Source organism: Panicum virgatum, chromosome 7K, assembly GCF_016808335.1.
Source record: "Panicum virgatum strain AP13 chromosome 7K, P.virgatum_v5, whole genome shotgun sequence".
Classification (NCBI taxonomy): domain Eukaryota; kingdom Viridiplantae; phylum Streptophyta; class Magnoliopsida; order Poales; family Poaceae; genus Panicum; species Panicum virgatum.
This window is the reverse complement of record NC_053142.1, coordinates 10,203,281-10,214,578: the sequence shown is the minus strand read 5'-3', so window position 1 is coordinate 10,214,578 and position 11,298 is coordinate 10,203,281. Positions and strand designations below refer to the sequence as shown.

The window sequence follows — 11,298 nt, the reverse complement described above, 5'->3', positions numbered from 1 at the left end:
ACTGTCTCTCGGTCAAGTGCTGAAGCCGAGTATCGCGCAGTGGCCAATGGAGTCGCGGAGGCTACATGGTTGCGCCAGCTCTTGCAGGAGCTTCACACTCCTCTTCGTCGCACGCTTGTGATAATATTAGTGTCGTCCTCCAATCCGGTTCAGCATCAGCGTACCAGGCACATCGAGATTGATATACACTTTGTTCGGGAGCGAGTGGCTGTTGGTGATCTTTTGTGTCCTCCATGTGCCACTTCATCACAGTACATGGACATCTTCACCAAGGGACTTCTCTTCGCTCTTCACAGAGTTCAGGTCCAGTCTGAACGTATGTGGTGGCTGATGATTAGACTGGGGGGGCGTATTAGCAAATGTTATTGGGCAAGCCTTTGGGCCATGGTGCACCAGCCTGCTGGCTGTGTTGCTTGTACGTTTTATGGTAGTTGATTCTCTAATAGGAAATTGGTAGTAGATTGATTAATGGGAGGGCAATGCATGTGTACATATATAGCGCGAGGATGACCTAGGGTGGAGGTCCTAGCAGTGGAACGGGCAGGGGCATTGATGGCTTGGCGAGCATATTAGATGGCGACGGCGGCCTACGGGCAGGGTAAGGGGTTGTTTGGTTCGAGAGGTTAAATTTTAGTCTATGTCACATCAAAGATAATCTTAGTATTTAAAAGTATTAAATAAAGGTTAATTATAAAACTAACTGTAGAAATCTGGGGCTAAACTGCGAGACGAATCTAATGAAGTATATTAATCCATGATTAGCGGATGGTTACTGTAGCATCACTGTAGGAAATTATGGATTAATTAGGTTCATTAGATTCATCTCGCGAATTAGCACTCAGCTGTCAAAAAAATTTATAAATAGAATTTATTTAATACTTCAAAATAGTAAGATTCCTTTTGATGTGACAGGGACTAAAGAAAAGTCTTGAAAAATAAACAAGGCCTAAGGATGGCAGGATTAGCAATCTGCAAGGAGGAAGGGTGGGCTCGGGTCATGTCGTTGAGCAGGGTGGGGGTGGCACCGGCGAGTAGGGTGCGCCAAGGATGGTGGTGCGTGTCTGCAGGGGTGGCAAAGAGCCTTAAAATTTGATCTCGATTATTTAAAAATCGGACACTAAAAGAGTCGGGCTTTAATCTTATACAATTTTGAGCTAAAAATATATAAGAGCCAACTTAGATCGTGAAGACTCCACTAAGGGTCGGGTCCTAAAAAAAGTCGAGCTCTAATCTTATAATTTTGAGCTAAAAATATATAAGAGCCAACTTAGATCGTGAAGACTCCACTAGGACCATAGCCCATTACCACCTCTACCTGCACGAGCGGGATTTGGAAGGGGTGGGTCAGGCGGGCGGAGATAGGGTTGGGAAAAAGGTAAGAGTGGAGGAGAGAGGTGGAAGAACATACACAAATCTTATTTTTTGTAATTAATGGTAGTGCGGGATTAATTTTATCCGTACTCTATTGTGACATCCCAAAAATCCACCAAATTAAATCACGCGTTAAAATATTTCTTTTCAAAACATTTTCATCATTGAGCTCATTTAACCCTAACCAGAAAATTTTCGCCGTCCTGACACCCGATTTCAAGCGTCGTTCCATCTTTTCTTCTCTTTTTCCGCCGACCGTACCCATCTCCCTTTTTCCTCGTCGGCGTCCCATCCCGCGCCGCTCGGCGGCCTGTCGCCCGCGCGCGACCGCCCACCGCGATCTCCTTCCCTCTTTTTTTCTCTTTCTTTTTCTCTCTCTCTTTTCTTTTTCCCTCCCCTTTCCTTTTTCTCTTTCCCTCCTCCTCCCTTCTCCTCTCTCCTTTCTCTGCTCCCGAGCGCCGCTCGGCCCGCGCCGTCCGGCCACCGGCTCTCCGAGCCACGCCGCTCGCCACGCGCACGCGCGCGCGCACGCCCCTGCTCCCGGCCGACCCCACGCGCGGCACGCGCACGCGCTGGCTCCCGATCACGCGTGAACCACGCGGCCGCGCCGCCCGCCGTGCTGCTCGCTGCTCGCAGCGCGACGCCGGCCGCCCCGTGCGCGCCCCGCCTCGCTGAGCCGCTGTCTTGCCCGCCTGCCTCGGCACCCGGGCTTCTGCGTCCGCCAGCGAGCCGAGCCGCGTGCGCGCCCCGCCCTCGCCGCCGACCGCCCCTGTGCACGCCCACGCGCGACACGCGCGGCACTGCTCGCCGCGCCCTCCACCGTCAAGCTGCATAGCGCCGCCTGCCTGAGCTGTCGCGTCATCCTGTGGCCGCTTCGCCGCCCGCGCCGCCGCTCCACGACACCGCAGTAGCGGCCAAACGCCATTAAGGCGCCCCGCCGAGCTCGCCGGACCGCCACCAACGCGGCCCTTTTCCCCTCCTACCCGGTCGCCGCCGAGGCCCCAGGGCCGCCGGCCGGGGCCGCCGCCGCCCCTCATGCCCCTCCCCTGTTTCCCGGTCGGGAGGAAGATGAAAAGGGCAAATATGCCCAAAACCCCCTCCCCTCTCTTCTATTTGTTTAAGAGCCCTCCCACCTTTTAACCTTTTTGCAAATTAAACCCTTCCTTTTTTATATTTCAAAATAAATCCTTCCCTCATATAAACATATCTCTAAATAAACCCCTGACCTTTTTCAAAATGACCCGGATAAATTCTAAAATACCAAACAAGCCCTTGCCTTCTCAAGAATAATTACAAACAGGTCCCTGACCCCTTATTTAACCCCTAAATCTTTATATAACATGTCATTTCATGCGCCAAACAATCTCCGATCGACCTGAAATTTTACCATGCCAATCCTAACATAGTTTTGGCCATGCCATTAGGAAACCGCCTAAAAATATTACTCCTATCTCCATATCTTAATTGTTTCCGATTCGAGCTCAATGATAAAATTTTTATTTCTTTTTTCTTGATTGTGCGTTTGTTTGTACGCGTCGTAAATCACGGTGTGAACGAGGGAGAACCCGTCGACGAGCAGTACTGTGAACAAGCGAACGAGGATCAGTTCCGCGACCCCGAACCCGAAGGACAGTACCTCGAGCAGGACTTCCCGGAAGGCTTCGAAGACGGCAAGTTCAATCCCATCCTTTGATGCATGCTTCTGTCCTAGTTTTTATAAACACAACCTATTGGCCTATTTTATAAAATTGCATATGTTTTGCTTGGTGAAAACATGGTTGGATAACCACCCCTTGATTTGTTATAACCATTCCTTGACCACCTAGATTAATGTCTGAATGTGTTTTGTTTGGACGTTAATCACTGCTAGAACGCTTAGGACCTTATACACAATACAACTTGTTTTATAAAGAAAATGTGTGCGTATGTGGGAAGGGAGAAATGTGGAATTTTGAAAGATGAGTTTAAACAGGATGTATGGCATTTCTGTGTGATTTGCCGATTGGTGTGCTTGTACCTGTGTGGTTAAGCAAGGAAGGGAGATATCCATCTTGTCACAACTAAGGACCGAATTGGTATGTCATCTCAACTAACTCTATTATCGTGCAAACCACTCGACCGTTGAATGGGCAATGGCTTAGCATAAACTACACTAGTTAGTCTGATAGCCATCAGGAGAGCTGAGAGCAACGGGTGATCAAGGAGAAGGGATTAGCTCTGTGTGACTTATGCCCCGGTTAAAAACTCTGTGATAGGTCAATGACCCCTTGGTGGATCCCGTGATGACTAGTCAGGTTTAGCTAAGGTGGGTAATGGCTTTGTTGGGATCTGCACCGACACTACGGTGATCGAGTTGTGGTACCCCGCTTGTGGGTAAAGTTGCACACCTCTGCAGAGTTAAAACCTATTCGAATAGCCGTGCCCACAGTACTGGGCGAGTTACGGTGTGGTCACATAACTAGTGTTTATTTTCGGATGGGTTGGCGTGAGTTGTTTTGGGAATGTGTCCGGCAGTTGTGCCGTGTGCTACGGCGGATGAGGAGTCCGGTAGCAGCTTAAAAATTGGGACCTATGTGGGCCAACATTACTTTTTACTCAGTAAAAAAAACTTGCATTGAAAATCCATTCTTTCAAATGAACCCATGCATAAAAGATTGCTTTCCGCAAGTTAAACCCCAGCCTTATCCTTGATGTAACCGATGCATTATATACTGTTTATACCCCCTCCGTGGGTGTGGTTGGACTTGCTGAGTACGTTTGTACTCACCCAATTCTTAATTTTTATAGAGGAAGATCCAGACTTCGTTCCCGAAGACGTCGAGTAGAGGTTCCGTCCTGCACCCAACCTTGGCTGTGGATTAGGGTCACCCGCAGGAGTTTTCGCATGGCGCAAGACTCTGATGACCCCCTCTTCGTAGTTAATATCGTTGTGTGGGTGTTAGTGGTTATCCTCGCGATAGTGGCGTTTCACTGCCCACTTCCGCGTATAGTTGTACGGTGATGTAATAAAAGTGTTATCAGCCTCCTGAGACTGATATTGTATCACTTTTAAGTCTTCTCTTATGAGGGGACGCTTCATCTATGTTTAGGTTGGTTTCGGGTTCTGAAATTACAAATAAGATGCTCCATGAAAATAAATTATGACTCTATCAACTCTGGAATTGGGTTGCTCTAAAATTTTGTGAAGTTTGCCTATTTGAATAACGAGGAAAAATTGAGAGTACTTGGGAGAGGCGAGGTCCCCATGCAGAGTGGCCAAGATCAGTGATGTTCATTGACGCTGCGACGAGAGTGTTTTGTTGATGTACCATTGGAGCAGAGGGACGATTGTGTCCGTGCGGCTTGAGGGTGATAGTCGCGTTGTGGAGGAGTCCGGGTAGCTGCTCGGGCTTGCAGCGGACTGCGGCTTTGGTGTGGCACAATGTTGGTGACAACGGCGCAGTTTTCGACGGCATGCTTTCAACTCCTCTCCCTGGTGGTGGTGGTGGTGTAGTGTGTGTGGTGTGCGTTTGTTTGTGTGGTGGTGTACGCTTCGGTGCTTGCTTCTTCTTTTTATATTATATATGACAGAGTAGTGCTCTTGCTATCTTTTTTTAAAAAATAACAGAGGTGTAATGATAAAATATAGACATTATGATGGAAGATATTTTTATTAAATTACCCATCTACTACTCAGCCAACCAAGATGTCCATAAAATCCTCAATATCCTAAGTGATGGGCAAGATCAACATCCAAATTTTATTGGAAAATACCAAACTATAAAAAGATAAACCCAAATCCACACTTAACGTTCATTTCAATCCACACTCGCCCTAGCCCAACAAGTGAAAAAAAAAGGTTAGCAACCAACAGGGAAAAAAAAGGGGGGAGAAGATGCGCCGCCGCGGCCAACTGTCGTGACCTCGCCGCCGGTCTCCGGTCCATGGGCTCCGTCGCCGCCGTCCTCGCCATCCTCAGCAAGCTGCAATCGCTCGGCTTCTGCGCCGAGCTCCGGATCCCCGATGCTGCCGCGGCATCCGACCCCTCGGAGGCGTTCGACGCTGTCCTCGCCGCGTTCCTGCGCGACGTCTACCTTGGCGGGCGCGAGGCGCAGCCTATACCGGCGGCGCTCGGCGATGGCCGCTGTGTCGACCTCCTCCGGCTCTTCCTTTCCGTCCGAGCCGCGGGGGGATACGCCAGCGTGACCTCCTCTCCCGGTGGCTGGGCCGCCGCCGCAGAGTCCGCCGGCGTCGACGCCACCCTCGCAGCGGTCGTCAAGCTGCTCTACGCGAAGTATCTCGGCGCCCTGGACCGCTGGATCCAGAGGCTCGAGGAGGCGCACGGGCCGTTCTTGGTCGGCGATAGGACGAAAAGGCAAGAGCTGTTCAGTGGAGCCAATGGAATGGATGAGGAAGAATACGCGCTCTTGGGCTGCGACAAGAGGGACCAGCGGCATGTGATGTTGAAGAGGAAGAGGGGGGACATGGTTGGGATGCTGGGTTGGGTGAGGGAGATAGCCCAGAATGCTGGGGATGGTGGTACTGTGGTTGCCGGGTCTGCGGATGAGTACTTATCTATGGCATTGGCGGTCAGGAAGGTGGTGACCAGGAAGAAGGTTCGCCGAGCAAGCATGTTGAATGGTTCACATTTTCAGGTGATTTTCAATACCTTCAGAGAGTTTGTTAGCCAAATGTTTTGCAGTTTGATGTTATCTGCATCACATTTGAATAGAAGTGCTCCATTGAGCATTGGATTAACACCACTGGCATTGCTCAAATGGTTCCTCAAATATATTGGTAGCGCTGCTAAAGAACAATAGCTTAGTGCATCAATCTGATGGTATGGCAATTTTTGTACTTATTAAGTGTCCGATTTGAAACAGTGCATTTTTATAGTTTTGTTATTAAATTGTTTGATAGCAAGAAACCACCAAATATAACTGCCTTAATAGCTCATTGGTTCACAAGAAAGCCCTCTGGTGTCTCATTCTTCTTTTTTTTTTTGATTTTGGGCCACAGTTATCTGTATCAAGTTATTAACTTGATTAGTAATTCTCATCTTACTAGCATGATTCATATCTGTGTTTAGAAGATGTTGCTTCCTTTATGCTTGTTGATCTTTCCTCCATGGTGAGGCGTTCATGATACAGAAGTGTATATGGATTCTTCTCTTGAGTTTGGTTATTTCATAAATTTATAGAAGGCAATCAGAATTCATGTGTACATAGGAACCCCCCCTTTTTTTTTTTCTCGAACACGCAGGAGAGCTGCGTATCTTTGTATTAAGAGGAAAAATAGGAACCTCCTTTTATATGCCAATTCTATGGTTTATATTATAGCTTAGGAGGTTAATTTCATCCATTGAAATTCTGATTTTTATAAGAGCCTTTGATGTGCTTGGTGCTACAATTTAGTCATGGAATTAGCATTTTGTTGAGTTATCTGGTTATTGCCACTAATGGCTCTGTAAAGTATTCATAACTGGCATCACTTCATGCTCACATAGAACATGGAGTACTCATAATTTCTACTTTATTGGTAAGATAAAAAAATCTTTTATAGTGTTGAAGATTGTAACTAAGATCATGCCTAAGAATAGAATTTCCTGGTTTCTCTTTTGCATATCCTTTTTGGGGAAAAAGTTTTAGCTCTGTTATTCACTAAAGGGAGATGGCCTTCTGAATTAGTCCTAGGTTTGTAGTGAATGGGTGAGTATGAATGTTAAGCTAACTCCTCAATACCATGCCACTACCTGTTCCCAGGTTCCCTTTTTCTGCAACAATTGTTTTCTAGACTACACTGAGAGGATTCATGTACATTCTTCTGAACTATGTATTCTATACTGTTGAGGTAGTGGCAAACCCCTAACTGAGACCTGTCAGTTATGCTTTCTAACCTGCAGTTGCACATACCTTTCCGTAAAATTCTCTACTGCTATAATATTCTAGGCCTTCATTTTGGGCATAGAATTGTAGTTTTTTCTCGAACACGCAAGAGAGTTGTGCATCATTGTATGAATAGGAGAAGAGTCATACAAAGATGACCCCCCCCCCCCCCCCCCCCACACACACCACCAGCACCACCACACACATAAAACAAAGACAACCCGACCTTGATCACTGAGGCAAAAGGCCTAACCAATCCCTCTGGCTGTAAGCACGGTGAGACCCTAACTCCAACCATGCTCACAAGCAGATTTCATCACTAGCAAGGATCAGGGCTGTATTAATGCTTGGGCAGCCAAATTAAAAACACAATCATTGTGATGTCCCAAATGGTCCAGGCACCAAGGATGAACAATTGTAGGTTCCACATATGTCAAGGCCACCAATGTATATTTTCTACTGTATATAGTGGATCTTGCTCGGCATAGCAATTACTATACTTATTGCTAGAGCTCAATTGTAGTCTTGTGCTCACCTGAATTCAATGCAATTCGAAATGGGAATTCAGTAAACAGGGTGACAACTGGATGCAATTGCCTATAGGGGATGCTGCAGCAGAGTGAAGCATTGAACTTACTTAGAAACCCAGTTTATATAGGATTCTATTACCAATCTATTACCAAATAATATTGTAGATTTAAGTTACTGTATTAGACCAGTTGATCACATACGCTGAAATGCTGGAGGCTACAAGGAAAGGGCAGATAAAATTCCTTTCAAGCTTGTTGATTTATGTTGGAAAAGAGCATAATTAGTTTGTGTATACTTTTTCGAAGGGTTATGTGTGATTTCTGACTTTTACTTGCAAAATTACAAAAATTCAGAATGATGTATTTGTTCTGCATCGTAGTAACTACTAGAAGCACATTCAGCAGGCTGTATTTTCAACGATGTCTATCACAGATATTCCAGTCAGTGCATAATTAATCTAACCCATTTTTATGCAACATTTCATATTAATATGGAGTGATCATTTTCTTTTTGTATGGTAGCATGGTCGCCTGATTGGCAATGGAACAAGAAGTTCATCATGACCATGGAACTTTATCTTCCTCGATTGTCTTTATACGATTTGAATAGCTGGAAACAGAAATGAAGAACCCATTGGCCCTGTTGGTACTTAAATGAGTTCAAGCCCCAAACCAAGTCAAACATTCATGAAGAATGTTGCTTTAGAAGTATTCATGTATTCAATTCTATCCTCCCCCCAAAAGTGACTTTGCAAGTAAAACGCCAAGGGTATTTGTGTGTTTAGTTAATGGCGAAGTGGTGGCTTGTGCTCTTTAATATTTTCTCTCATATACAATCATGTATACTCTACCCTGTATATTTGCAGACAGTTGAATATTTTGTATGCAAGAGTCAAATTGAATGGGTTAATATATTGATATTTTGCTTAATTTCTTTCTAAGAATCTAAATTTTCTTTGATTTTAAATTACAAACTTATGTAGCCTTGTTAATGCTTCATGCTATCAGTTTTTCAGCCTGCTTTAAAGCCTAAGTCATATTTAATTTTTTTTTGTTTGATCTGTAACCCTCTTATCGCACCTTCCCCACCTTGTTTGTGTTCATGTTGATAGTGCTAGTTGGGCTGTTGGTAATGGAAAAGAACTAGTTTTTTTTTTCTTCAATTTTTTGGTACTGATTTTGGAGAGGTTTTATCTATGGAGCTGTACATATGAATATGTTCCAGCTGCCAGCAGTATGGCATGAACTTTAACTTATGGAGTGTTAGGTGAACTTTAACTTATGGTGTATCCCTTGTGTGGCCGTACTCAACATTAACTATTTACTTGATCCCAGCATTATTAAGAATTTAACATTAACTCCTCAATGTTTAATAAAGACAATAGAACATGGAACAGTTACAATCTAAAATAAAGGGTAAATATGTGTTGGTTGAACTCAGCTCTTTTTTGTACTGTTTGCATGAAGTTTTGGTGATCTGATTGGTGTTGCATGAGTGCCATAGTACTTGGTAGATAAACATTAAAATGAATATGGATTATGGAAACTGAAATTACATGCAAGCTCTGTAGTACCTTCTTTTTAGTACCTTCTGTGGGTTCAGATCCCCTTTATCATATATCATTTATGGTTGTTTCCAATCCATTTTTTCATTGACATACTTCTTTTTTTAATTGCCCACACATGGTTTTCTCTTGAACCTGATATATTGCTTTCTGACTGTTGCTGACTCTCTTTTTCTTCCATCTCAGGAAGTATTTCCAATGGCTTGCGATTGCTGTATGAGTTCTAGCAGTGTTGGAGCTTGTACAAAAGCAAAATTACTGAATGGTTCTTTAATGCTCATAGAACAGGAGAACAACTTAACTGGACAAAGGAAATATGATAGTATGATGCAACATAACTCTTCTAATGGTTGGCGTTTTACAAGTCAGCAGAAGAATGAAATACCTGTTGGTCCTGATTATCAAGCAGAGGTGCCACAGTGGACAGGTGAAGTGCCTGTAAATTATGATGATCCAGAAACTCTGAAATGGTTGGGAACAAAAGTTTGGCCTCCGGTAAATGAAAACAGTAAAGCATTGGTTTGTCGTGTCCCTATTGGCAAAGGCAGAGAAGTTGTTTGTGGTTGCAACCATCCAGGATCAGTGGAATGTGTTAGATTTCATGTAGCAGAACAGAGATTTAAGTTGAAACGTGAACTTGGTGTAGCTTTCTATGCATGGGGATTTGATCGTATGGGCGAGGAGATTGCACTTTCTTGGACAGATGAAGAGGAGGCAAGTTTCAAGGCTGTAGCACAGCATAATGCTCAATCTTCAGGCAGGAATTTCTGGAACCGTCTCCAATTGAAGGGAAGGAAAGAACTCGTGAGCTATTATTTTAATTGTTTTCTGCTTAGAAGGAGGTGTTACCAAAACAGGATAACTCCGAAGAACATAGACAGTGATGATGAGGAAGAGACTGAATTTAGATTCTTGGGTAATCGTCTTGGTCATGGTGCAGCTAAGTATCACAATACCAAGCACACCATCTGCATTGAAAATACACACTCTATGGATCTGGATGACTAGTTGCTGATTGTATTTATTTTAAGCCAGTTGAGGTCTGGTGTTAATTCACTTTCCTTCCTGATGGAGACTGAGCAGATGATGACATGATGTTCCTCTCAATGATTTAGTTACATTGCTGACAGTGCACATGCGATGCTACATTTCAAGCATTAGAACAGTTACAACATCAGTATATGGATTGGAGCCTGATCCAACATCGAATTTGAAACTCAAGTTCTGATAGGGAAGTCAAGTGATCCTGTCATTGAGCACTTACATGGATGTATATCCAGAAGTGAGGAATGCAATGATTTGACAGTGTTATTGTCAATTCTTCCTTGAAGGTATCTTGTGTATCTTTTCTTTTCTTAGTTTGTTTCCCTCCTTATGAACCATAAGCTTCTTCGTATCCAGTAAGTATAGTTATCACTAGCATGCAATAGGCTCCTTTGTTCAGTTGTTGTATTTCTCCAGAGTGGGATGGAGCTGAGTATATAGTAGTTAGTATTCTGAATGTAGTGGTGTTGTTCGTGTTGTAGACTCTGCTTGTCATTAAGAAACTTATGTGAAGTCTTCCTTTTCAACATAACAAATCGTAGGCTAACCATTTGATCATTGTAATTTTTCATTCACATGAATCTTTCATCATTCGTATCTATGTTTATATCTAGAACCTCCATGTGTGTATTGTATTCTCCGTATAATAAGCTTTAAAAAGTTTGTAAATTATTATTGTTGCAATAGATGACTTGTTTAGTCATTCTAAAAATAGTAATGTGTATAACTTGTTTACTCAGTTTAAAAATAGTAACGTGTCTAAAAATGAATGCCTTGTTCAGTCATTCTAAACAATTTGGTCTAATTTTTCGAAACTGTTTGCACGGATTTGGACTGACTGGAGATATTTTGCTGTGTTGGCGTATGTATTTTGTGCAAATTATCGTAATTGGCTACTTCATCTTTAAGTAATTGGCTACTTCA

The 11,298-nt window shown here is 43.9% G+C and overlaps 1 protein-coding gene across 1 annotated transcript; it reads left to right on the top strand.

The window, feature by feature from the left end:
• Positions 1 to 5,174: 5,174 nt before the first annotated feature.
• On the top strand, positions 5,175 to 10,983 carry LOC120639764 (AT-rich interactive domain-containing protein 2-like). The gene is made up of 2 exons (XM_039915648.1): positions 5,175 to 6,005; positions 9,517 to 10,983. The coding sequence occupies exons 1-2, from the start codon at positions 5,295 to 5,297 to the stop codon at positions 10,336 to 10,338; spliced, it is 1,533 nt and encodes a 510-aa protein (XP_039771582.1). The 5' UTR covers positions 5,175 to 5,294; the 3' UTR covers positions 10,339 to 10,983.
• Positions 10,984 to 11,298: the final 315 nt, after the last annotated feature.